General features: G+C 41.3%; 3 protein-coding genes across 5 annotated transcripts in view; all 3 read right to left on the reverse strand.

Annotated features, from left to right (window-relative positions):
- The window catches only part of rab11fip3 (RAB11 family interacting protein 3 (class II)), a 28507-nt gene extending 15184 nt beyond the window's left edge, over positions 1–13323 (reverse strand). For both annotated transcript variants that reach the window (XM_063481389.1, XM_063481388.1), the window contains exons 1-3: positions 10437–13323; positions 4134–4227; positions 1423–1499 (exon numbers count right to left, since the gene is read on the reverse strand). In XM_063481389.1, the coding sequence (XP_063337459.1) occupies positions 1423–1499; positions 4134–4227; positions 10437–12032 (1767 nt within the window). In that variant the 5' untranslated portion in view covers positions 12033–13323. The remainder of the gene's footprint in view (positions 1–1422; positions 1500–4133; positions 4228–10436) is intronic.
- Positions 13324–14275: 952 nt separating this feature from the next.
- On the reverse strand, positions 14276–18712 carry decr2 (2,4-dienoyl CoA reductase 2, peroxisomal). 2 transcript variants are annotated; one of them, XM_063482065.1, is made up of 10 exons: positions 18512–18712; positions 17900–18009; positions 17746–17814; positions 16787–16838; positions 16567–16702; positions 16057–16181; positions 15773–15866; positions 15585–15689; positions 14669–14931; positions 14276–14555 (listed from the first exon to the last, which is right to left on the reverse strand). In XM_063482065.1, the coding sequence occupies exons 2-9, from the start codon at positions 17998–18000 to the stop codon at positions 14711–14713; spliced, it is 903 nt and encodes a 300-aa protein (XP_063338135.1). In that variant the 5' UTR covers positions 18001–18009; positions 18512–18712; the 3' UTR covers positions 14276–14555; positions 14669–14710. The 2 variants fall into 2 exon arrangements, with proteins under 2 accessions (XP_063338135.1, XP_063338134.1); XM_063482064.1 differs by having other exon boundaries at positions 14277–14555; positions 14743–14931.
- An 828-nt stretch (positions 18713–19540) lies between these two features.
- On the reverse strand, positions 19541–25300 carry LOC134633194 (retinol dehydrogenase 13-like). Its single transcript, XM_063482066.1, has 7 exons — positions 25139–25300; positions 23534–23652; positions 23266–23421; positions 23088–23192; positions 22773–22985; positions 22543–22644; positions 19541–20505 (listed from the first exon to the last, which is right to left on the reverse strand). The coding sequence occupies exons 1-7, from the start codon at positions 25201–25203 to the stop codon at positions 20183–20185; spliced, it is 1083 nt and encodes a 360-aa protein (XP_063338136.1). The 5' UTR covers positions 25204–25300; the 3' UTR covers positions 19541–20182.
- Positions 25301–26682: the final 1382 nt, after the last annotated feature.

Below are 26682 nucleotides of genomic sequence, written 5' to 3' on the forward strand. Positions count from 1 at the left end.
ATAATACAATTCATAACAGGCTTTGTGTCTGTTAAAAAAAAAGTACTTTGAAGCTTGATAAGACTTCTGTTGGAAATCTATGTCATAACTAATGTAGCAACCAGAAACTCCTCTTATCCTTACACTGCAACCTTTTACTCGAGTTGTTCTGGTATACGTCGACCTGACGTGTAGTTGCATTTCTCAGGATGTGCCCATCAGGTTTAGAGAAGGTTGTGGTGTGGGATTAAAATGTGGTTCTGGTTATGGCTTAAGTCACAATGTAGACCTGATGCAGAAGTATAATTCACATGCAAGTACGTTATCTACCCAGTTTATGTGCACTCATTTCCTTAAACAAGTTGCTTTCTTAACTACAACTAAAAGCTTTCCAACAAGTGTGAATCCATCTAGACTCACAGATGGCCAGACAATAAAACACTGCTCCCACCAGCAGTATCTCTTATCTTTTTCCCCCCCTCTCTTTGCAAACATGTAGAGCCCTCTCACTTCCTTCCCTTTGACTGGCTGGCATTTCTTGTCATCTATAGAGAAGTCTCACATCTACGAAAAGCAAGACCTCATCTGAAAATAAACCTTAAGCAACTCAGGTGAAAACCAAGCTTTTGAGAGGTTTCACATGTAAAGCCCTTACTGTGCAGAGTAACTTGTCAACCTAGTGGATTCCTGTAATGCATTTAAATTTAGTTTGCAACAAGGCCATGACTGTAATTTTAAGCCTCAGCTGTCAATCAAGTGAAGCTCTATAATAGTTATTGTGCTCAAATTAGATTTATTAGCCAAAACAAAAAGTACACAAAGATCAATTCTGTTTTTATTATTTTTTATATCCTAGTATTTGTGAAGAATGAATAAATATTTAAGCAATCAGTCTCTCACGTACGTGACTGCACTTCTACACAACATCAAGAGAGGGCGCCGATACCGTGCATTGTGAAGCCACTAAAACAACAGTCGTCCTCCAGCTCAGCTTGAGGCACACATAATAGCAGAAACCTTTCAATTCTGCAGAGGCCAGCAAAAATGATCGTTAAATATACAAGTTTCATACACCAGAGAAGACAGGAATTCTAGATATGCTGCCCACAACAGTAAAAAAAAAAAAGTCTCCAGAGACATGAAAACAAACTCACATTCCAGCTAATTCAATATTTGTCAAAGAATACTCAAAAGCCTCGCCTGCCAGATGCTATTTAGTGTCAGCCAAACCAGGGTGTTCAACCCGTGGAGCATTCATAGAGCGGTAATGATAGCTCTGCAAGCCACTCGGTGAATTACAGTGGGAAGAGTGAGAGTGCACAGGGAGTTCAGCCTGCAAGCTTCACACTGTGCTGCTGCATGCACCACCAGGAACTGACAGCACAACAGCTGGACCGCATGCACATGTTGAGAGCGACTAAGCCTCCCTGTATGGCTCCTCACCTCATCGTACTCCTCTTGACAGCCGACAGCTCCATCCCCTGGACTGTAGTTTACACTGTATAGCTGTGGCTCCGGGCCTGCAGATGCGACAGGAGGAAGACAGGTTTAATGTGTACAGAACAAACAAAGCCAAACAGAAAAGAAGGCTCAACAAACACGAGACTGGTCTGCACAGTACAATGTCCATGAGCAAGCAAAGAGCCAGGATGCAGGATCATGTCTCTGCAGGTGTATGAAACAACTGAAGGAAAATATAATCAAAGAAAAAAAAAAGAAAAAAAAAGACATTATACTAAATACCTGCAAGTGTGCAGGTAAATTATCACCAAGGGATTCAGGTGTTTATGTAACATATGTTGTGCACAATTTGGGGTTAAAATTGAAGAGCCTGTCAGCATTTGTTTTGTTTCCACTTACATGCACAGCACGATAACAAAACTGCATTTATTTAATCTATTCATGCCTTACTTTGGTTCTATTAAAATGTCAGTCTTCAGTTTAGATTAACATTTTCTTTCTTTTCTTTTTTTTTTTTTTAAACCATGAAACCTGTTTTTCCCTACAGTGGTAAAAAGAACAAACCTCCATTTAATTAAATTATTAGCCTCAATTTGCAAATGAGTAAAGGTGTCACCGTTAACAAAGATTAATTTTAAATGTTGACTTTTAGAGGGGGGAGAAAAACAGTTGTGTTGACTTAAGCATTTTAATCAGCACATTTCAGAGTCTACACCTGAGCTGCCCTACTTGTATATTTACAGTCAGCAATCTAAGAGTGATGTGACAGCAAACATTATGTAACTTTTACAGACATTTGAGGGGCTACAGAATGTCAAGCAACTGGTACAATAAAACTGTAAAAAGGGCAAGAAGCAACCATATCCACTTTATATTTGTCAATAAAAGCCTCCACTGAAAGCACCAACAGTGCAACCTGAGACGGACCAACGACAGTCCCATCAGCCATTGCGGCTCCCGTATCTAGTAAACAGAGGAGTGAATAGCGCCCTGCTGGGAGAACAGAACACAAACAGTGTCCTGGCAGTAAACCCAAGGGTTTTTATGCAACCCTTTGCTCTTGGAGACTTGGAGATTGTGGGCTATTGAAGCGAAAGGAGTGCACAAAGAATGGGCCTGAGAAGCTGGCTGCCCACCTGTAGTCTCTTGGCATCATGTAAAAATTTCAGAGCACAAATATTTCTAGGCAATGTTTTGTTGTTCCAGACATGCCACAGCCACTATGGGATACAAGGCATTTCCATAGCCTGCAGGCTTCCCTTTATTAAAAAGGTACAATTTTCAGTGAGGAGTGATCCAAAAATGAGGTGGAAACAAAAGAAGAAAGTTGAGTGAAGCTTATGATGAACGTATACTCCAGGCTGGGACCCGAGGGAGCAGATTTTGGCCTCTGTTTACAACAAGAGGAGGTCACTGCTGGGGTAATGAATACGACATGGATGCAGTGGCTCTAAATAGGAATAGTTTAGCTGAAAAGTGACAAGCACACTGTGATTTTGTTAGCAGTGTGTGAGCAACTTGGGAAGTTAGATCTTCACACACCAATGAGAAACTTTCTCCTTGGAGGAAAAAACTGATTCATTAACCACAGAGCTAGACGCACCTAAAGTAATGGAGAGGCAGTAAGGGAAACACAGGACAATAGTAGTGGTCAGTTTCAACAATATCATCCTTGTTCCTTGAATACGGTATGTGCACTAATCAAACAAAACACCAAAACAAACCAGAACGACTCTGCTCAAATGACAGGAGCACAAAAACTGCCTATTAAATCAGTTACTTGAGACTGCTTGAGCAGTGAAATAAGAGCATCTAGAAAGAAAATGTACACAAAAGCAGAGTTTACTTTGAGATATTTATCCTTGGATGCAAATATAGGCAGTATCTGTCCTTTCTTTGTGTTTTCATCACTGTACTCTGCATCAACAGTAGTGACTAGTGGGAGAAAAATATAGTGACTAGTGGGGGAAAACTGAGAGGACAGGGCAGAGAGAGAAGACGGTAAATAATTAAGATGAACAGGACGCTCTGCCCAAAACTCATCTCTCTCTGCCACTCCTGCTCTGAAACCTCACCAGTCAGCCCATGTGTCTGTGCATCTAACACTTTCCAGTGCATGACTTATTAATGGTTTGAGAAACTGGATATGTGCAACCTAGAAAGCCTTGGGAATGAGTTCTTCAAATCAATAGGCCGGGCAGATTGAGGCATCAGTTTCACTGCTGCAATGACATCACCACACACCCAGCACTCTCTGAAGCAATTTCACTTTGAATTGATGTCCACTTTTGAGCAAATGTGAACGTTAATTCAATATTTGGATAAGATTTGATTTTGATGTTATAACAAACCCACAAAGAGAAGATTAGGAGTTGTGTCTGATCAGGATGCAACATGCCATCTCTAAGGATGTGTGCCCAGGTATGAAGCAGGTTTTTTTAATGCTTGAATAATTCATAGATTATTGTTAAGTGGCTTCACACATACACACAAAATAAAAGGTCAGACTGGACTGAAATGGACAAGTCTGGCTCTTTGGAAACAAAATGTAAAGAAATGGGGGCAAGGGGTAGCTCAAGAGATTTTTGTACCACAAGTGTCTGAAACAAACAGACCAAGTGGGTCCACAAAAAGAGGGTACTAAGGAACAAGTTTACAAGGAAAACAATAAAAGGAGATGCGCGATGACTCACCTCCATTGCTAATGGCAGAGATTCCACGGTGGAAATCTTCAAAGCTGATGACACCGAGCCCACTTGGATCCAAAAACTTTGTCAGATCCTTCACCTAAAGAGGGACACAAACAAGAAAGATTTCACTACACTGACATCATAAAAGCTCTCTTTCATAAACCTACCATTTGTTCAGCATGGATGCTTCAGGGAGATGTAATGACTGACATAAAGGGAAGTTTTCCACAAAGAACGGCAAACTACTTAGCTGCAATGTTTGCATACTGACTTCAGTGGGAAAAGCACACTGCATTCAAAATAACAGGGCAGTATTTTTGCTTTGGGCTTCATAAAACTGTTAAGAAGTCATACTCAGGATCATTCAACTCATATGACAGTTTAACTGCACAATTACACAAGCTCCATTTTTGATTACAGGAGCAGAAAGTCACCAATAAAACACTTTAGAGCTTGAGAAGAAAAATCAACTTTTGCAGATGTAAAGAGTTTCACTTTATTGAATTCTGGACAAGTTCATAAGGATATAGCTTTATAGCTTTTTTTTTTTTTAATAATCTTTTTAATTTACCAAGAGGGCTTGTTTGGATAGGTTATCTGGCTTCCAGAGATTTAACTTGGGAACTAGCTATCAGCAAAATTATCTCACCCTCTGAGCATAAAATGTCACAGATGGAGAAAAAAAGAAAAAGAAAAAAGACTAACACATGATTACAGCATACTTTCAAGCATGTAACAGAATTAGAGCAGCTGGGTGGGAGCACCAGCGACGTGAGGTTTCTGTGGTTTGGGATCACTTCTTTGAGAACGTCAGCACAGAGTGTGAACATGTTAAAGGGATTGCTGTTCTGTGCGTGGCGTCTCTGGAACACTTTTTATATCAGTTACACATAAAAATAACTTGATCTTCTTAGCAATACTGAGCTCCTACTCAAGAGGCTGAGAAGGTTGAAACTACTCATAAACTGACTCTGTCAAGCCTGTGGCTTATGATCTGGGTTTGATGAATTAAATCCAGCTGTACTGGGTGAGAGAAGGGGAGTGAGTGGTATCGCTAAATAAGAGTTCATGCAGCAATGTTGAGTTCAACATGCAACATTAAGCAAGCATCCAGCTCATCCAGCAAGCATGTCTGCTATGGTGAAACCTTTTTCTTACAGCAGATTTGATACGCTCACCATTTTCTAGGTTTAAAAAGAGCACAGATGAAGACATAGTTTTCTAGTATTGAACCCTAGCAACTAGGAATCGTTAGGTTTTTTCCCCTTACATTATTTAAAAAAAAAAAAAAAAGTTTCTTTTTGTACGTGCCTCTTTGGTACTCATGCACTAAAAAGTTATTGGACAATAACAACAAAAAACAGAAGGATAGATTACCAACTTCCCAGGCAAATCATGCATGATTAAAGGTGATTAAACGCTCCTGTTCAAACAAGACAAACATGCAAAGGCAAAGGGTACTACAGCTCGCTTCTAAAATAAACAAAAACTACATCCAGCAAAAACTACTGGGTATAGCTAGCATAACACATGTGTGCTACAACTATGCACAGTCACATGAAAGCAGGGCCAATCCTCACTGAATACAGCAAAGTATTTTTTGTCAGAAATGCTGATCAATAGTAGAACCCCAAGGGCCGAAGCATAAGTGCGAAAAACTGCCGTTCCTTAAGTGACCAAAAGTCAATCCACACAGACTGTCTTCACTGCACCCTGCACAGTTAATGAATACAGCTTGCTAACCAAGACTGCTAGAGTTAGCTGATAGCTTAGCAACCTTTCATCCATATATAGTAACGTCTATGTGCTACAACAGCTAAAATGCTAACATTGACGCTTCAAAATGTAGAATCCAAAACCTCAGGCATCACAGTGGCTTTGTGCATTTAAAAAACAAAAACAAAAACACAACATGGACAAAGTACCTACAATGCATGAGATTAACTTTCCCATCTCTACAGCATAAATAACCATCCTGCTGCTTTTAGGTTCCATAGGTTATTACTCCTTTCATAAGGGTGAACTTGTTTTATAACTTCATCCATTTACATTGTATCCATTTACACATTTTACAGGAGTGACTGCTTTAACTGACAGAAAGGCTGTAGGTTGTAATGCCTGCCTGCTGGTTGTTCTAACAGACCATGCAAAAATACTCCTTTGATGGTAGAAATTCTAGCATTTTATTTGCATGCTATCGGGCCTAAATTAAAAGTTATCTGAATTACATGATAAATTGACACTCTACACACTCTCGAACACTTCTAACTAAACAAAACCAAGACGGTGACAGCTGTAGTGTAAAAACTGGGGCTTCAAAACACAACCACAAAACAGCAAGTGATTTCATGTATGCAAGTCCATGGAAAAAAGAAAAAGAAAAAAAAAAAGTGTGCTTTAGGTTAGCGTAAGGTGTTTTACTGAAGCTTTTTCCACATCCCAACATCACAGAACATCACAGCTCAGAGGAAACAGTTTTATTCCACGCAGCTCTTCACAAACACCTCTTTCTGGGCAAGGCGAGAAAACTGAGGTGTGAGCGGGGAGTTAACGAGCATCAGTGGTTTCAGTGACGTTTTTTTGCACGTCTGATATAAAAAGCAAAGAACAGCTTTTGGGTATCGTTTCTGTGGCATTAGAAAAAAATAATAATAATAATTCACCACTGAGCCGAGTAGGATACGCTACTGTAAAAACCTCCAGTGCCAAAGCTCCCAGATCAGTTTTAAGCTACTATCCTGTGGAAACTGTCCATGGCCTACATTTCAGCTGTTAAGTCTGTACAGCAGTGCCAGGCCCCTCAGGTCTTGTTAGTGGAGCCTGCTGGCTATTCCTAGGTCTAACCTAAAAACTGAAAGGTGAATGTGATTTCATTTTTGCATCAACCTATTAACCGGGCAAAGATATCAGATTATCCTCTTCTAAGACTCACATAACTTTTATCATTGTCCTTGTTTTGACTGTTGCTGTGTTCTCTTTATGACCCGTTTTACTATTTTAAGCCTGATACAATAACATAGTTTACTTACATGGAACAAGCATTTCATACAACTTGATAAATCTATTTAATACAAAATCTCTCTGAAAAGTAATTTCTTTAAACACTTATTTTCCAGAAAGATTTTGTATTAATTAGATTTAAGCACTTTTCATATTTATTTGTGTCTGTGTTAATCCTTTCTTCAGTTTCTAAAAGGTAACTTACATTTTTAGCTTTTACAGTGTCTTTTTTTAGACAGATGTACAGCCCTGAGACCCAGAGGAAAGACTGAGATAAAAAGTCAGATGCAGCTCGACGGTTCCACTGCTCAGCGGAGCAAAGCACTGTGGTTTTTCTCTTTCCTCCATTTGTGTCTAATCAGTGCCGGGGCACGCCTGACCGCCTCCACACAGACCACTTTTGTGCATAACCCCGCTGAGAAGAATACCCTTTGGTGAGAGTGTTTCCTAAAGGGGATTTCGCAATAGCCAGTTGCCAAACGAAACTTTGATAGCCATAATCATAAGTTTGGCAGGTTCGGATGAAAATAAATAAGTAGTCTTTGTAAATAAAACACAGATGAAAACAAAAGGGAACTAAAGAGAGGGGATGTTTCAGGGCTTGGGGCATTCCACTGAGGATTAGAGGGGTGGTGCATAACAGCAGTGGGTGATGGGAGGGAGGCTGACCAAAGTAGGTTTGGTGATGTCGACTCAGAAGAGAGTCCCAAACTCAATGAAGTTCAGTGTGGCTTTTGTGCAGAATCAGGGTCAAAACCAGAGAGTGAGTGGGAGTTAGAAAAGTCTTTTCAATAGCTCCATACTAAGACCTGCCAGACAGGACATTTATTTTTAATTTTTTTAAATAGTCAAAAAGGTTTCATAGAGTGGATTCACTACTGCAGAGAGACAATTTGGTGCTCACTGTTTCCCCTCCATATTTTCATGTTATTCGCAATACACTACATTTGTGTGCGATTATGGTCGGTATCACATCCTGGAATAATTCTAGAGGAAACATTTGCATGCTTAGCATACGAACGCCATCTGAACATTCATGCAAATGTCTTATGAATACCTTCCTGGTGTTTATCAGGTGTCGGGGGTATTTGCAAAGAGGAACCCAAGTTACAGTCCTAGCTGCCAGCTAAACTATGACATAACAAACATGACATGATGAGCTTATCATAAATTCTCAATGGGCATTTTTTTTAATGGATCTGTATTACTTTTTGCCTTGTGGTTTTTGAACCAACATATTACCACACTTGTGTTACCACCAAGGGCCCAGGTCATAATTTCCCCATTTGGACTCGGTCAGGCATAGAGCTTATTCAAACTGCTTTTATCTCCAGATAGCTGAAATACAAGGGCATATCAGGGAAAGGCTTAGTCAAATATTAAAAGCACATTTATATGTGGTTCGCACTGATATGAGAGGAGAAAAACACTTTTAACACTCAGCAAAGAAACAATTATAAAGTGAATATGTTTGCCTTGTTGAAGCAGAGCTGACTTTTCTACAGATCCTTGTGTGAGCTAATGAATGATAAACTCACCTAAAGGTAACATGCTTAAAACATTCCACAAATTCTATAGATAAGTCTGTCTGCTGACTGCTCAACAACTCTAAATGAAAAAAATAAGGTCAGAAATAACAAGCACGCCTAAACTTTTGTCTCCTTGGGCTCAGGAAAGGACAGAAATCTGAGAGGAGCCTCCTCTGAGGGCACATTTAGCTCATGGAGCTCTTGCAAACCAGATATTGGATAGCTAACACAATGAAAAAAAAAAACAAAAACAAAAACAAACAAAAAAGTAATCCATCTGCACAATCTGGTTAGCACCTTTTGGCAGGGAATAACAGTAAAACAGACCACACCTCTGGGGAAAAAAAATTTACTCTCAGTGTCATAGATGTGTCAACTTTAGCACTCTCTCAATCAGGAGGTGCAACTTATTTAAATCACACCAAACATGAGACATTGTGCTCCTGTGTCACTCGAAACAAGGTCATCGGCAGCTGGTGAACTGCACTCAAAGCACGAAGTCCCTCTGACTCAGGAAAATACATTTAATTCTTAATCCTTCACAAGTCCCTGCCTGGAGAGCTGCAGATACCTATGGCTAGACACAGGACAGTGCAGCAGCAATAGAGGTGCTTTGAACTGAGAAAGAAGGGATTAAAAAGCATTAGTGAGCAAGCATCACATTTTGTGTGTGTGTGTGTGTGTGTGTGTGTGTGTGTGTGTGTGTGTGTGTGTGTGTGTGTGTGTGTGTGTGTATAGAGTACCAATCCTCAACCAAAGGTTCACAGTGTTAAAAACAAGCTGGTTAAAGTAGCGGAAATTAACTTATTGCCCAAATCTGGTCAACACAGGCTGTGGGAGGGAGTTGGTTGTTTTTCTTTCTGCCAGGACATAGAGAAGCATCCAAGATGTGGCATCAGCTGTCTGATACAGGGCAAAATAGTTAACTGCTAAAGAAGATCATGTTAAAATTCTAATATTAATATATACTCACTTAGGTACTCTTGACAGAGAGGCCTATTTTTGTGGAAATAAAACTGAATACCTGATGTAAAGGGGAAGATAACATCAAACCAGTGAGGCTAATGGGTACAGAGACACACAGCAGCTATACCACAAGGGGTAATCCCCTAACCACAGAGTGTACAAATGAAGAAGTGAGCATTCTGTCATTTGACATATGGAGTTTCAAGCCTGACATAACTCATTACAGACAGCATGTTTAACAGATTTATCTGAGCAGAGAGAGAAAAACAAATCCTGGCCTTTCAACACTCACTGAAGACAGATGACAGACTAATCCAGGCATGGTTTTCATAATAAGTTGCACTTTCAGTATTGTCTATTACACTAAGTGTTGGAAACTGCAGAGAAACATACCAGCACCTCAGCAGGGGTTAAGTTACCACTCCATTACGTGACACTGTAACATCACCTGAGCCAGCTTTCATCTCTGTATGAAGGTTTTAAGCATTCACACAAAAACCTATCAGAGAAATGACCAAATTTTACATTTGATTTGCTTTACTCCTAATAATAAATCTGAAATGAATCTGGATCATACACATTCTAAAACACAGACATGAGACAGTCTTCAGTAGATGGATTTTAATTGATTTAATTACCAGTGTTTTACAGGAAGCACTCCAAGTTCCTGCTAAAAATCAATACTAAAGATTTTACACATATGGAGCCGTTTATTGTGTTACACTGAATCTTACCCAACATACGGTACAAAGAAGCTGCCTGCTCAAAAATGGCAAGACTAAAAAAAACAAAAACAAAACAAGCTTCTCACCTGATCGGCCCCATAGGCGGCGGCGAACTCCATGAACTCCTCAATGCGGACGAAGCCATCACCATCTTGGTCTAAAGCATCGAACACAGCTTTCAGAGGGGAGACGTCTTCCTCCCCTGCGCTGACAGCTGAGACCATCGGCAGTGAGTCATCTACCACCATGTTGGAGAGGGAGATCGTCTCCACGGCCTGCTCACTAGTCCATTCAGGCTCAGAAGAAGTTGTATTTAAATCCTGAACTGAAAAATCAAAAGAGGCCACTTCGTCACAGCCTGAACCCTGGAGCTGTGTAGTGTCGGCCAGCCTCTCCTCAGCTGCTGGACTGTTTTCATTCCGCACACCCTCCTGGGGTTTCAAGTCCCAAGATTCGTCATCGTGGACCTCTTCAACAGTCAAGCACAGATCCAAAGCCATTGCCTCATTCCCCTGATTTTTGACTTCAGAACAGATTTTGTCTTCCATCAAATCCTTAGGCGTGTTTTCCACAGAGGAACTCTGACTGCTGAGATCACCCTGGATGAAGGCATCTTCAGCCAGAGGCAGTGTCAGTGATGAAGGTTCGTTTAATAAACCCAGAGCAAGCAGGTCATTCTCACCTTGTTGCTCCAAAGTAAGATTTCTAATAACAGCGGCTTCTTCATGTACCACTTCTGACTCCTCTGGTGATACATCTAATGGAGTTCCTGTATAGATAACAGAGGCAGCACTGGCAGGCCACAGGCTTAGGCTGCTGTCAAAATCTGGAACGTCTAAATCCAACAAAGGCACAGATCCTTCAAAACACTCCAGCGGTGTGCTGTGTGTGTTATGAAGGAGGCAGTTCTCAGGTAAACCTTGTAGGGTAGCGCTACTGGTTACAGGCAGATCGGTCACTTGATCAGGGAATAAACCTTTGTCTCCAATTTCAGGTGACAAAGTCTCCCTGCTCTGTAAGGGAGGGAGGTCGGCCTGCTCCTTACATGGCACCTTTACCAGCTCCTCACTGACACCCTGTGGGTTTAACTCGCCTGAAGACTCTGAGTTGGGAGCAGGATGTTCATTGGAGAGATCTACTAGCAAAAATGGATCCCCTGTATCGGTCTTCACTGGAGATGATGGCACGCTGAGGGTTATTAGCGCAACCTGACTACTGAGGACTTCTAAGTCCTCCAGAGGGGAATCCCGTTTAAGAGTCAGCTCCTTTTGAGCAGAGTTTTTTCCAATCACATCAGCGAAGTTGGGAGAAAATAGCCAGGACAATGTGCAGTCACTAATTTCATCAAGTCCCTCTGTTTTTTCTGTGCAAGACAAATCCTTAATGTGAGTACTGTGGAGAAAGGTTTGGGAGATAGTGGTGTGATCTCCCTCAAACTGCAAATCTCCAAAAGAAAGATTTGAGACATTCAGGTGGTTGTCCAAAAAATCCTTTTCCTTCTGACTCTGTTGGGATATGTTGTTCTGGTCGCCATTCCTGAAGTCCAAACCCGTCTGTTCACTCTTGTTTTGACAGGGCACACCTGCATTGTCTGAATCCAGTGTCTCAAATCCAAGAGGAAATGGCTGCTCTGGCTCCCACTGTGTGTGCCCCAAAGGGCCAGACACAACTGTCGGCTCCATTTATGCTGGCTGTTCACCTTTGGAAACCTATGAAAGCTGCTGATTTGTATCTATTTATTTTTATCTCACTACTGTCAAGATCCAATCCTTCAATTTTAATGCCATGCTTCTATATGGCACAGCACATCTCTAGTGAAATTGTGAGTCAAGTGTGGAGAGCTTCCACAAGCGCGCTCCACCTCTATCATTTAAAAGATGCTATCAGATATTGTGATTTTACGAAGTACAAACTACAATAGTTTTAAGAAGATATGCAGGTTTAGAAAAAACGCCTAAGACTCTATTTCTGACTTTAAATTCAGTGGTTGCCCCCCACATCTTGAGAACAGCATTACCTAAATCTAGAAATCATGCTGATTTCCTGGCCTTACTAAATATGGTGCTGATGGAAATGCGTCTGGACTCACTATATCCCTTTCTGCCATGGCAGGTCCGCTCCTGGTAGTTGTCAGATGTTCCAGCTTCAGCATGCTTCACTTGCGGCCTGAAAGTTGCTCAATAACGTCTCGAAACTGAACCGACAAGCACACGACTTTACAGCATCTCTGACAGCGAGGTGATATGAAACACTAGAGTTACGAATTAACGCGTTAGGTCAAGAGTGTTTGTCAACATTAGCCTTATTAGCCGATTATCTAATCTTATCAATCGCCTCGTAGGGAAGCGACGTAAGCAACATTACTCGAAGCTGAATTAACACCAAGCTGTAAAACATTAACGCCAAATCTGTTGTTGCAAAGCGGCTTCCCACATGTGTCACCGACCGTCTTTCCTTCAAATGAATTTAAGCCAGCAACTACCGTTAACTCCTCCTTCGAGCATCCCACTTCTCCCGTGCCATTGGTCGGGGAAGCTGCTAACAGGCTTGCTAACGAAATTAGCCTATTAGCTGGCTAACACACCAAAAAAACCCTCAAGCTTAACTCTCGTCCTCTCTTGATAAAACAATACCAAAATGCTAGCTTCGGGGTTCAAAAGGTAATTACGTGAAGTGTCGTCCTCTTCGCAGTAAAATATCACTGCCTAATTTTGATGCCGTTTTCCAGCGGCGGTCCACCTGTGTCCCTCAGAAGCCAGGCCAGACGAGTGACGAGACGAAACCGTTTTCTTTCCCTCCTCAAATCCCTCCGTTGTCCTCAAAAGCAACCTACGCTAGCGTCCCCCGCTGATGACCACAGTGAAACCAACAGGGTGTCAAATGAGGCCAAGAAACTCCATCGTTTTGGCAGTCAGGCCACCGATGTTGATTACAGACGCCGAAAGCTCTCGCATCAGCATCAGCAGTGTCCCATCCTCCTCCTCCAGCCGCATACACACCACTGACGTTTCACGCACGCGTACTAAACACCCCGCAGTATCACTGGCATCATGAGCAGCCACCAACTGGGATTTATTTTTCTGTCTTCTCTTTGCTTGGAAAGCCCACAGCCAATTTTCAAAACACTGGTCCGCACTCATGTTTATTTACACAGAGGTCAAAGTTAAGGTTCAGCAGAAGAGCTTCCACATTATACAGAGATCAGAGTGCCGTGATCAGCGAGAGTCAGCAGGCTGCACGGTTGTCTGGGTAAAACAAATATTCCTCATATATCATATAAACCCATATAATTATGTTTATAAATTACAAACGACTGTGGAGAATTGTTTATTCTATGTAAAGTAATGTTTTGGCGCCCCCATCTGACTCTCAGCGGTACTGTGAATACCTGTCAAACTGGTTGTTAAATTTGTGTGTGAAATATACATTCACGCACACACACTAATAACGTCTCCCCACCCCCCCGGTAGCAATGAATACTACCCAGAGCTGGTATGGTGCATTTGTCAGGCCTTGATGAAGACTAAGTCACTACACATTGGTCAGTTTTACTTGCAGAATTGCTCCAGCAATAATAATAACATTAATAATAATAATAATAATAAAAAAATCTTACTAAACAGACTGCTTCAAAAATTATTTCCCCACCTACTGAGCTTGTGTTCACTCTTGTGATGGGCACCTGTTGGATAAGCCTTTAGAGCCATGTAGGACTTTTCAAAAAAAAAAAAAAAAAAATCCATTGTATGAGCATAGTTTTTTTTCCCCTTGAATCAGCCATGAAGACCCAAACTTAAACAGTTGTAACTTAAAATTAAAAGTTTGCTCCATGCTGCAGGCACAATCTGACGGGGTGAAACAGTTACCTGATTTTTGACTACAAATACAAACAGCACACTTAGATAGAAGGTAAATATTTTATTTAACATGATTTATTAAATGCACACTTACAGCAGTGGAATGGAGAGAAAAAAAGTTGGTCATTTATAAAGTATTATTTTAATTTCTAAGACTGTAAACTACTATAGCACAGCAAATATAGTACATTAGTGTTCAACTCCATGAGTCTCAATACTGACTTAAGGCACCAGTAGATTACATAAACTACAAATACTGTACACATAGCATTTCAGTACTACAGATGGCTGCAATATTTCTTTGTTTCAGCAATTACTTGTCTCTTTTCTGTTCAGCTGACCAATAACCTGAAAGACAATAACATACACATCAATTATTACAGGTTTCACTGCATTCCTGCAACATAAAACAGCACAATCACATTCTTAGTTGTACTCTCTCTTCACCTCCTCCCACACACCTGGGGAGGGAGGTGTCAGGAGGAGGAAAGGAGAGCCCCCGTTCAGAGTTTAGCAGATTTAGAGGAAGCTATACCCAACAGCATGGCGGCGTCGTTGGCTGTGGTCAGCCAGGCCCCGCCATCCGCCACCAGGATGGCTCCAGTCGTGTAAGACGACGCCTGGCTTGCCAGGAAGAGAGTGCAGTGGGCCATTTCTGTCTTGTTGCCAGCTCGCTGCAAAGGAATGGACTGGAAAGCACCAACAGCTTCCCCTCTAGGACCACCTGAAAGTTTTAAGAAGAAACGAGCAGCCTCAGATGATGTAAGCTACACTTCTACACCATGGTTACAATATTTTTATGTTTGTGTTGACCCAACAGCCCTCAGGTGACCTCAAGAGCTCATGCTTTTAAATAATTTTTTAAGATTGATATCATCATCATCATCATCATGTAGTGATTTTTTTTTAAAGAATTCTAAGATAAAATGTGTTATAAAAATGTGCCTGAATATGCTTTACCTAATTAGCAATTTCTGACACTTCCCAGAATTCCTTTAACTGGATACAGCAAACATAGCATCGCACCATAATAAACATCATACTCCCTTAACTAAAAATTAAATTGATCATGCTGGTGCACGTGATTCACAGAGTGTTTCTAGCCAAATGAAATTCTTCAGGGCTTTTAATCTGAAGTACCCATGAGAATCAATGCTCTAGATTTAACACTGCAGAGGCAGCTCATCCCAAAGAGTGGCTTTGTACAAAAACTTTCTATAGTGGAAAATGGACAAAATCAGGAATAAATGCTCGTTTCCAGCAGAAGCCCGCACAGTGGCAACAGTATCAATGCTTTGCCTGAAGTTGTTTTAGACTTTATAAGATCAAATGTAGATCCCTTAAACTGACGGATCATTATTTAAGCTCAGCGTTTACCCAGCCTGCGGTAGCCCTCTGTCCCAGAGATAGGACCTGGAGCCACAGCATTGACTCTCACTCCACTGGGCCCCCACTCCACAGCCAGGTGCTTGGTCATGGCATCTGGGTACAAGAAAGACAGCATGGAGATATGAGATTTGCATTTTAATATCGCACACGCACACACACACACACACACACCTCACCATTTGCTGCTTTGGCAGAGCCAGCGTGCACCTGCAGGGCCTGTCCTCTGTATCCAAGCGTTGCAGAGATGTTGACTATGCTGCCACCATGATCCTGAGTGAATCGTAATGCAATAAGTAATTTAATGTGCACTGCCCTCTTCTGGTGACTAGCATGTATTGCAGGAAAATCTTATAGAAGGATTTAATGTTCTGGGAGATAAAGCATTATCAACAACTGCACTTGTGGCTCTTTAAGCAGAGCTCAGAAACGCTGCATCACACAAACAGAACGAGCACCATACCTTGAACCACTTCTCATAAACCACCTTGCTGGTGTTGAATGTACCCAACGTGTCTATATCCAGAACGGTCTTGAAGGCATTGAAGGAGAGTGCGGTAGCAGGGCAGAGGAAGTTCCCAGCAGCATCTGTGATTGAAACCAGCACAGTAATTATGACAACTCCAAGGCAAAGAACTCTGCAGTGCCTAATTGCTGACATAAAGATCAGTTTGCACAGATGACCTGTATCTAACACTTAATCATGCTGCAGTGATGCAACAGGGTAAAAATACAAGATAAAGAGATGAAGTATCAGGAAGGTTGATGATTAAACCAAAACCTTTCACACTTGACCTTTGAACAGAGTACATTTGCACTTATTTTGGTTTTAAAAATCATTTGGACCTTCAGTGGTCAGATTGCAAAGGTCAGGAATTGTTTGTGGCGGGGTGCCCCCCCCCCCCCCTTTTTTTTTCCTCATAAGATGCATGAGATATATAAAGCTGGTCTTTGTGCACGAGGCATCACATACTGTTAACAAGGATGTCCACACGGCCAAACTCTTTCAGGATCTCATCCACAGCAGCCATGATGCTGTCGGGCTGCCTCACGTCGATACACAGTGGAAGACAGCGCCGCCCTGACACAGCTGACAGCTTTTTAGCAGCCTAGGGATAAATATTCATTAACACTGGCGTCTTGGTGTTATATAATGATCTTCTATGATTGCAGAAAGAGTAGGAAGAGGGAACCTCATTGAGCTTGTCTAAGTTCCTGCTGGCAATCGCTGTGTCACAGCCATGCCTGGAAGACAGAGAAAATGTATAACACTGCAGAGAGAACAGATGCTGCATTGCGCCGATCAAAACCGGAAAAGATCATCAATCCATAAATAAAGAAGGTAGATATAAGGCAGGCAGGATGGAAAGTAAGGTAACAAAGGGTAGAAGAGCACAAGGTTAGGCAAATGTAGCTTCATCATGGTGTGAGCCTTACTTGGGCCCTCTCTCATTTCTGTGTATTTTGCTATGAAAATGCACCTGATTTTCAGTCTAGTTCTTGTGTAATCAGGAATACCTTGGCGTTTTCGCCCAGTTGCCCTTCCTTATAAATGGTTTCTTGAAAGTCACCCTTTCACTGAGACCACTGAACCTTCCACTGAGGCTAAAGTAAACAGTAGAAGAATGAACTGAAGGGTCATCTCTCTGGTCCTTTGTCAGTTCTTTGCTGGATTTTTAGATACCGTTCATCTGCTGTAGACAGGGTTTTTGTCTACCACTTCATCCTTAAAGATGCAATTTAAAGTTGCTTCTTTGCCAAGTTTTATGTTATGTATAAACAACTTTCATTGCTTTAGTCTGAATCATTAAAGCAAAAAAACAAACAAACAAACAAACATCACCACCTTTGGTTAGTGTTAAGTGGCTTGAACACTTAAAAACATCCTTCAGAAAATGGTCTGGTGCAAGGAGTGGACTGAAAATGAGTGAGACGGGAGCCAATGTCCAAAGAAAACCTTTCAAAGACCTTCAGAAAGCCTGGAGAACTGTGATTAAACTAAGCAAAATATAACAAATTGAGGGGTGGCTCGAGACGTCTGCACATTACCATGCACAGATCAATAATTAAAATGTTGTTAGAGTTCAATGTGATATTTTACTGACTGCAACAGGATTGGCTGTTACGGAGATGAGCAGGCAGATCTTCTCACCTCATGAAGATTTCAGCTATGCGCAGACCGATTCCAGATCCTCCACCGGTGATAAAAGCAACCTGGTCTCTGTAAAATACAGTACACCTCATGCAATGGTCAGGAAAGAGACTAAATCACACGTGCTGATGGAAACACATATTTTCATGCTTACTTCAGTAAATCCGGACTGTAGATGTAAGTGTATGAAGTCAGACAGTCATCCGTGTCAACATCTTCAGGCAGCAGCTCTGCCTTTCTTTTCGACTCTGCCATGCTGATTGTCTGTAAGATAAATAGCGAAAAGAAATGCAAAATAAAAACAAATAATAAGATTTCTTTTTTTTTTTTTAAATTGGGACTGTCATGTATTCAAACGAGTTTTATCCAGTATTACGCTCTTATTTTGAAATCTTTGCACGCTCTTGCAGAGTGCAGAGACTTTAATGCTAGTTAGCAGCATATTTAAACACACGTTTGCGTAATTCCTGGCAAGGTGAGAGGTCATACTAGAAGAAAACTGCATTACCAAAGCGAAACAGTGAAAACTGAAGCAGGCTCTCATTTATAGTCACTAATAAACGTTTTTAATAAAATACTGTCATTTAAAAAAGAAAAAAAAAACGGCAAGCCGAGGACTTGCAAAACAACATGCCTCACTCAAAACAGTGGTCTACCTCTGCCCCAGAGTACTGTAAGCTGTTCGTCTCCTTAAAATAGAGTTTACTATTGTTGTTGTTTTGCCAACAGTATGGCTCCGTGTACTTGCAGCACTTCGTCGTGTTACCTGAAGAAGACGACGAGCTGGTTAGTAGCGCTGACAGCACAACAGTCCAATGCCTCTGTGCTGAACCCGGACTTGAACACGAAACACTAACACACAACCAGGCCCACCCGTATCTGCATTTATAGTTCACTCATTAGCACTTTTTTTCTGGTAGGAACGATTTGTACCTTGGACGTTTACTTTTCGTCCTTTAGTGGTGCATTGTGGGCAATGAAGTCCGACAAGGGTGCATTCAAGACAACGAATACATCCCGGTCGAAACATGTTAAAAACGGCAGACAGAGGAAATATATATATATATGAATATACAAATAAAGCAAAGTTAAAATTCAAAAGCTGCTGTGGGTCCTAAACTTTAGAGGTCAAGGCTGGTTTGATTCAGACAGCACCATCCTCCGGGGGCAGTCTCCTCCCCAGCAAAGGAAAACCCTGTTATTATTCTGCTGCTCGTCTACAATCGCCATCAGCTTCTAGGATGGCACCAGCGAGGGTCTCCACCTGTAAACCAACCCTGAATTAAACGATCGAGGGTTTACGGTTTCACGGCTGATGCTGATCAGTGTGCATTAGTGCAGTGTCCTCCTCCCTCACCCCCTATTGATCTTTACTTTGGAAAACACTGTTGGAGAGGACCTCGTGCAATGGATCCTCTAAATACTTAAGGGATGGATATTTTTCTTTGCACTCAGGCTGCATGTCTGAGAGGATCAGACCTGCACTGTAAGTTCTTTGGTAACTTGATTTGTTTTTGTGAGGACGATGAAGTAGAACTCATTCAAATAAGCGATCCTGGATTTAACTTCAGTGCCATACTTTGTATTTTTAGATATTTTCTAATATTTCCAATAATAAATTGGAACCATTTCAGGTTAGTGTGTAAATCCGTCGGTTACGTTTTTAAAGTTGTTTTAATATAAAGTCAAATTAATTTAAAAGAAAAATAATTAACACAGCTGTACAGCTGAAGAAATTTTTGCCAAATCTGCATGTATGAATAAAAACAAAATGCACAAACTCTTAATTCGGGTTTCATGTGGTTTTCAGTACATGTATTTTAATGTTAAGCAGGTAGATGGCGCTTTATTTCAACTTTTTATGACGGAATTCATTCAAAAACAGTTTCAAAGCTCCAGTCCTCCAGTAAGACTGCATAACAATGCTTTCTTCTCCAATTACAGACATGATTCAACCAAAGGAGATTTGATTTTGTGCTCTCTTTGTGAAAGAAAGCATACCATACACAGCCTCTGCTGGTGTGTATTTTAATGTGCAAGGTTTCAACTCCACAAAAAGCAGGAAGTTGGTGTGATTTTGACATTCAAAAACAACAACAACATTAATGTTTTATGGTAGGTTTTTAGGAGTATGTTGAAAACTCTCTTTCACTTTTTTGCTCATAATGACATGGTAGCACTTCTTGCATTTTATCACTAGAACAAGCAGAGAAAAGTCAGAAATACAAACTGGATGTAACTTTGAATCCGTAAGTATGTTTCAAAGTTACAGATTCTCTTTAAAAGAGAGAACATCCTGAGGCAGGAACATAAATGACCATACAAAAGACTGCCATTATAGAGACACTCAGACTCAAAGTCTGAGACAGAGAATTGTTCCTGTGTCTGGCACAGCTCAAGTGATAAAGGTCCATTATTTCCTGCTGGCTCAGAGGACCTATAGGCCTACAGTGCTGACAGCTGGTCCTACATTCTGCCCGAGTGTCTGCGCTGGGTTTGTCTGTGCAGCTTTGTTCTGGCCTTCCGCTGATTGGTTTGACACGCTGGGCTGTCCTTCGTGCTCCAGACCCACCAGCCTGCTGCTGACCTCCCACAGCCTACAAGCTGCCTCATCGTCCAGGGCCTGGGGCGCTGGTTCCTTTTCGGTCATAACATCATAGTACCGCCCCGTCACCCCCTCCAGCTCGTCAGACACAGCCAGGTAGACGCTGGGCTGGGCCCCGTGCTCTGGGCTTTTCACCAACAATGAGAAAAAGGGACCTGGGAGGAAAGGTTCATTTTAATTCAACACCAAAAACTTTGCATTCCACAGTAGAAAATGTTTACGTAGCCAAGGGGATTCAAACCAGATGTAAAAAAGCAGGAGGTGGATCTGACTGAGTAACATTAGCTTTAAAGACACGCCGCTTTATCCTCCTACAACATCATCCTCTATTAGATATCACTTGCAACTTGCAACCGGGAACTTGCCAGCCATTTTTCTTAGGTTTTAAGGTGTTTTTATTTTTATTTATTTATTTTTGAAGTATTAGTATTGTAGCCTAACCCTTATCCACAGATAAGGGCTTTAATTGTTAAGTCTAGACCCTGGAATTTGCATTCCCTTAGCAGTAAAGTACATTCACAGCTTTAAAAAATATCCAGCAGTTAAAAATATAGAAGGAAGCTGTCGTTAACCAAAATCTTTTCATTTGGTATTCTTCAGGTTGGCTAATAAGAGTGATAATGAAGAGGTAGTAGGGAAGGCTTTGGGGAGCAGACAATGAGTAGCTGCAAGAATCTCCTTCACCTCAGTCTTTTACTCAAATAATTAGCACATGTTCTGATAAGACATGAGGTATGCTAATTTACCACTTTAATGTGAGCACTGATATCCTCATCTCCTATGTTGGAGTTGCCAGGGTAACACTATACAATATGAGTTTTTCTTGGAAACAGAGCCATCACCCTTGCTGACTATTAGAAAGAATATAGGTTAGAGGCAGGGAGGGGGCTGCATCAGTGTTTTAGATACAGTGTAAGTGAACAACATTGCCACACTGCTGGTGTTTGATTTAAGAGGCTTTAATAGAACTGGCATGTCATTTCTTTGGTGATTAATATTTTAGATTATTTTACAGTACTGTGAAAAAGTCTTGAGCAAGCCTTCACTTCTTTATATTTTTCTGGAAAATGGGAAATATGTGCAGCGATTTATTGAAACACCTGCAAACATAATTTTCTTGGATGTTGGCTGCTTTTGTTCCGTTCTCTGTCAAGATGATCCCACACTAGTTCAATAACGTTGAGGTCCGGGCTCTGCTGAGGCCAATCCATGACCGATTGTGTTTCCCTGTGTGTTTTTCTATCCAGCTATGCTTTTACTGCATTGGCAGTGTGTTTAGGATCATTGTCGTGCTGAAAAACAAAGCCATTACCACTCAGATGTTTTCCAGATGGTATTGCGTGGTGGATTGAAATCTGATGGCACTTTTCTGTGTTCAAAGAAGTCTTTTATAAAGCCTGGGGAAGTATTCCTCAAGACCGCCATAATAAAGAGCAAGTCTGGCTCATTGAAAGCAACATATAAAGAAATGGGAAGTGGCTCAAGACTTTTGCACAGCACTGTAAGTCGAGAACCAGAGAAATAAATGTGCAGCACCTGCATTTTAGTTTTAAACAGTATAAAAGATGAACATAGCTACTGTGACATCCAAAAGTCCCCTTTTGGGTGTCACAGTAGCTAACGGCTTGTGATGAATATATCGTTAGTCAATAAGCGAGTGGAAAATACCAGAGATGATCCTACTTTTTGAAACATGGCATGACCAAGATTTACAAAATAGATTTAAGTTTGTATTCAGTATAACTAAACCCATGAACTTAGCAGGAAAGCATTTACATAGGTGAAGACAGAAAGCAGATTTCCCTCAGATGTCTTTTTGCAACCACATCTATCGCCATCTAGTGGTGTTCAGACAGATTGCAGGTTTAAATGCACTTCTGCATCAGCTTTATTTTTCCAACCCAGAAGCTACAACCATGTTTTACACTGTCTGTAATTGTGCTATTAAAAACTACATGACTTTGAGCGGTAACATGAGTTACAGTTAAAATTCATTTTTCACAGTGTTGAACTATGCAACTAAAATTAAATAGAACTTATTTTAGATGTGTGTTACATTATTTTAAATTTTCCCCCAATTAATAAGAAAAAAAGAAAAGTTACTCTCCCGATGTGTTAGCGTCTACACAGACTGGGCTAAGTGTGGTGAGCTTTTATTGATTCGGGATCCAGTAAGGAAACGGGATACTCACTGAGCAGAGAGCTCGAGAACTGTGATTGGTGAAGGCCAGTGTGCCTCCCGAGCTCCGTGGCAACAACTCCTGGGTGCACCGCATTCACTGTGACTCCTGTGCCTGTTGCACACAGCATTGTTTAAAAATACATACCGCACATATACGTGTCCACTGGCCAATTACAAACAAGAACACAGGCCGTACTCTCTCCCACACATGCCCACATATACAGCAGCCAGTAGACTTGCCTTGTAATCGCTTGGCGAGCTCTCTGGTGAACAGAACATTGGCAAGCTTGCTCTGACAGTACGCCTGCTTGGTATCAAACTTCTTTTTCTCCCAGTTCAAGTCCTCAAAGTCAAGCTTTCCAACAATGTGGGCGAGAGAGGCCAGGTTGATCACTCTGCTGGGGGCGGACTCTTTCAACTTATCCAGCAGAAGATTCGTCAGTAAGAAGTGGCCTGGAGGGAGACAAACTCAGAATCAGCTCGTGACGGACGAAGGGAAATTTCACTGGAATGCATAGTCAGTCTAGGTTGTGATTTTTAGAGGTTAGTGTGTACCTAAGTGATTCACTCCAAACTGCATGTCAAAGCCGTCCTCTGTCTTCCACTGTGGACACCTCATGACCCCGGCATTGTTTATCAGTATGTCCACATGCGGCTCCTCTACAGTAGAAACAGTGTTACAGAAGCTGGCTTTACTCCCGTACCTTAAACTGAACTGTTCTGGGTTCATCACCTTGTTTGATCCTCTCTGCAAACTCTCGGATTGACTTCATGGAGGCCAGGTCGAGGCGACGTGCATAAACGTGAGGATTCAGGGTTTTCCCCCGAATTTCCTTTGCAGCTGCTTCGCACTTGTCCATATCGCGACATCCCATAATAATCCGACCACCTGATGATGTTGAGAAATAAAAACTTTTTTAAAAAAAGGCAAGGTGTGTCAGTGAGAGAGAAGTAGTTGCACCTTTTTGCACCAAATCAGAGGGGAATCAGGTTCTCCATACCTCTTCTGGCCAGTTCTCGGGCAGTCTCTTTTCCAATGCCTGTGTTAGCTCCTGTTATAACCACAGTCTTTTCATTAATGGTAGCCTTACTAGGACACCGGCCTCCAGTCATACGGTCTCTATGAAAATAATTAAACAAAGGTTTATTGGTATCTTATTCAAACTCTGGAGACTGCCACTCACCCTCCTGAAGGATGTCTCAGTTCTTTAAATGTATCTCGAGAAGGAGCAAAAAGAAGCCGTGAGCATGACACACAGATCACTGAGTGTCAAAACTTTCTGCCAACTCATCTGGCAGCATCAGCAAAACAGTGAGCAGATGATTCAGGTGCACCTCACGTTGTGCTGGGACTGCTTTAGAATGACAGCTCTGAAGCAACATCTAAGTTTGTTAAATGCCCTGACTCCTTTCTCGCCTGCTCTGCTTGCATCTCAGGTGGGAGGTTAAGTCAAGTCAATTTTATTGATACGCCACATTTAAAAACAACAAGACTTGACCTAAAGTGGGTTTTTCTTCAGTTCAGGCGAATAAATCAACATCGTAAGCCTAAAACACAAGGAGAGGAGGCGAGGGCATGCAGAAAGTAAGAAATGGTAAGATTTTTTTCACTCGAGCAAACAACCAGAGGTCGTCACACCTGTGAACATTACATAACCACCCTCAGATCTCAGTTCACAGCTTAATTGGCCTGCAGCAGTTAATCTACATAGCTGCTTTTATAACTCAGCATCACTGTTGTTTTTTCTATCCATCCATCGATTCTCCCTGGCAGGGTACCCAGGGAGAACATGCCACCACACAGGATTATTGCCTGTAAAGTGCTTTGTACTTATTTAACAGGACGTTCCTCACAGTGAGAAGGTCCTGGGTTCAAATGGGGAGTTAGCAAGCTCTCCGGCTTTTTTGGCTTCCTCCCACAGTCCAAACACATGCATGGGTTAGGTTAATGAAATGAAATCAGAGAGGCTTTACAGTGTGTCAGTCTGAGAAGGGAGCCTGCATTAACAGTGTCTGAAATGTTCATTCTGCCAGTTTTATTTGTGTTTCATCACCATACCAGAAAAAAACCTGATCCGGTATCGACTTGATATTTTATTGCCCGCTCTAAGTTCAGTATATAGTCCGATGAATTGTGTTGGATAAATAAATTGCTTATCATAAGCTTCCTTTATAGGTTAAAAGTTTTTGTAATACTGGATCTGTATTTACATTGTATGGGATCAACACCAAAGTATTGCACAGCACTACCCAAAATGTTCTTGTTTTTGTTCTGTCTAATTAAGTAAGGCAGAAAATCAAAAATCACCCTGCCTTCACACTCTTTAATGTGCGAACAGAATTTCATTAACACCTTTTGAATCTGTAAAATCTGCTATATTCAGCTATACCATAAAGCCAAGAAGGCTGTACCTTGTGGGGTTGTGTAAGAGTGAAGTGTTTCCCCTTCAATTACTCCAAAAACTACTAAATAACGTGACAATACCCAGTACGACGACTCTCTGTCACTGAATTGAATGCACTTGAGCAGCAAAAGACACATTTCCAGTGTAAATTAAGCACCCAGAAACATCACAGTGTCATCATGATGATGATTAGTTACTCACTTCAGTAAAACAGCGCATCCAAACACTGTTCCAAAGACAGACACGGGTAAAATATATCTGCTCATAACTTCGGAATAAAAAAACAATCAAAAACGAACTAATGTATCCACGCCTGATTTAAAAACACTACTGAGTAGGAAGACAAGGTTACACGCGCGTAAATGTTGCGTCATCGCCCTGTGACGGGCCCGTTGCAATGTGGGAAATGTAGTCCCATTTTAAACCCTATTTTCTGACACAAGGAAACGACTTGAAACTTGGACAGTCTGATTTGTGTCACTTTGATTATGACATTAAAATTTTCTTAATGTCTGTGAACGCATCAATAGTCAACGTTGATCGGTTTTATTTCGCTTAAAAATAAAATAGTACTTTTTGATGACAAAATAAAAGACAGGGGAAATGGCATAAAGTGGGAATATAAGGAATAAGAGTCAGCAGATAGCAAGAGTCCACCAGCCTAAGTTTCAATTCAGTAGGGTACTTTTCTTCAGTATTTATTTAAAGGTCAAGTTTCCACACGTTTTGGTTTTCCACAGTTCAAAATAATCCCCTTTTAACCTACACGAAGCCAAAAAGTAGTTTGTCTTCTGTCTTCAGCTACTCACTTTGGCTTCTCTTATTTTAAGGCCACACTCCCTTTAAGCCAGCTTTCTTCTGATTGGCTGCCCCTCACAAACAGCTGTACTTCTTTGACATCACACAGGACCAAAAGATCTGAAATCACGTGTTTGCAGGGGTCTAAAACCTGTGCTTTTGGCTAAGAAGACATATGCTGATATCATTATTTAAAACCTCCATGTTTTATATATGAGCATCTAACATTTTAATAGGGTATGACATTAAATAAGAAAATGTTCTTCTTTAAAAAACTTTATTACCACTCAAAGCAAATGTTGCAACAGTTCCCAGGTATTTAGTTGATGGAAAGGGTTGTTAAGGTCGCTAACTAGTCTTCATATTCACGTGGAAACAGAACGGTTTGTCCCATCTCTGTGGTAACTTTCTGCTTTTGTACTTTTCCTTCTTCTTGGCTGATCCAATTACCCAATTTGGGTCACGGGGTGCTGGAGCCTATTCTAGCTGTTGGGTGAGAGGGTACATCCTGGACAGGTCAACAGCCTGTCACAAGGTTAACAGAGAGAGGCAAAAAAAAAAAAAAACATTTGCGGCCACACCTATGGTCAGTTTAGAATCACTAGTTAACCTAACCAACTGTCTTTGGACTGTGGGTGGAAGAAGGCTTTTCTGGTTCTTGAGGCCTTGTGTAAATTCCTCTTAGGACACTGCGGTTCGAAGTGAAGCTAGGATACAAAGTAATGCAGTAAACACTACATGAAGATGAATTTGAGAACATGGAAAAAAAAAAACAAGGCCATCATCTTTCAAGAGGTGGAAAACTTTAGGTGACACACAAAAAAGTGAAAACTGGGACGTGAGTTTTGTGCCTGAAAAAAAAAAGGAGCGAGGAGGGGAGGAGAGGAGTAGCAGCCCTAGTTGTTCACAGCTTGGAGGTGTGTGTGTGTGTGTTTGTGTCCTCAGTG

This window comes from Pelmatolapia mariae, linkage group LG8, assembly GCF_036321145.2.
Source record: "Pelmatolapia mariae isolate MD_Pm_ZW linkage group LG8, Pm_UMD_F_2, whole genome shotgun sequence".
NCBI lineage: Eukaryota > Metazoa > Chordata > Actinopteri > Cichliformes > Cichlidae > Pelmatolapia > Pelmatolapia mariae.

Bases quoted from the DNA above. Each gene is read 5' to 3' on its own strand.
- decr2 (XM_063482064.1), bottom strand. From the start codon at position 18,000: ATGGCAGAGTCGAAAAGAAAGGCAGAGCTGCTGCCTGAAGATGTTGAC. The intron at 17,815-17,899 runs GTAAGCATGAAA...TGTATTTTACAG, and splicing joins TACAGTCCGGATTTACTGAA to AGACCAGGTTGCTTTTATCA. The intron at 16,839-17,745 runs GTGAGAAGATCT...TCTGTCTTCCAG, and splicing joins ATAGCTGAAATCTTCATGAG to GCATGGCTGTGACACAGCGA.
- LOC134633194 (XM_063482066.1), bottom strand. From the start codon at position 25,203: ATGAGCAGATATATTTTACCCGTGTCTGTCTTTGGAACAGTGTTTGGA. The intron at 22,986-23,087 runs GTACACACTAAC...GTCTCCCTCCAG, and splicing joins GTTTGGAGTGAATCACTTAG to GCCACTTCTTACTGACGAAT. The intron at 22,645-22,772 runs GCAAGTCTACTG...TGTGTGCAACAG, and splicing joins GCTCGCCAAGCGATTACAAG to GCACAGGAGTCACAGTGAAT.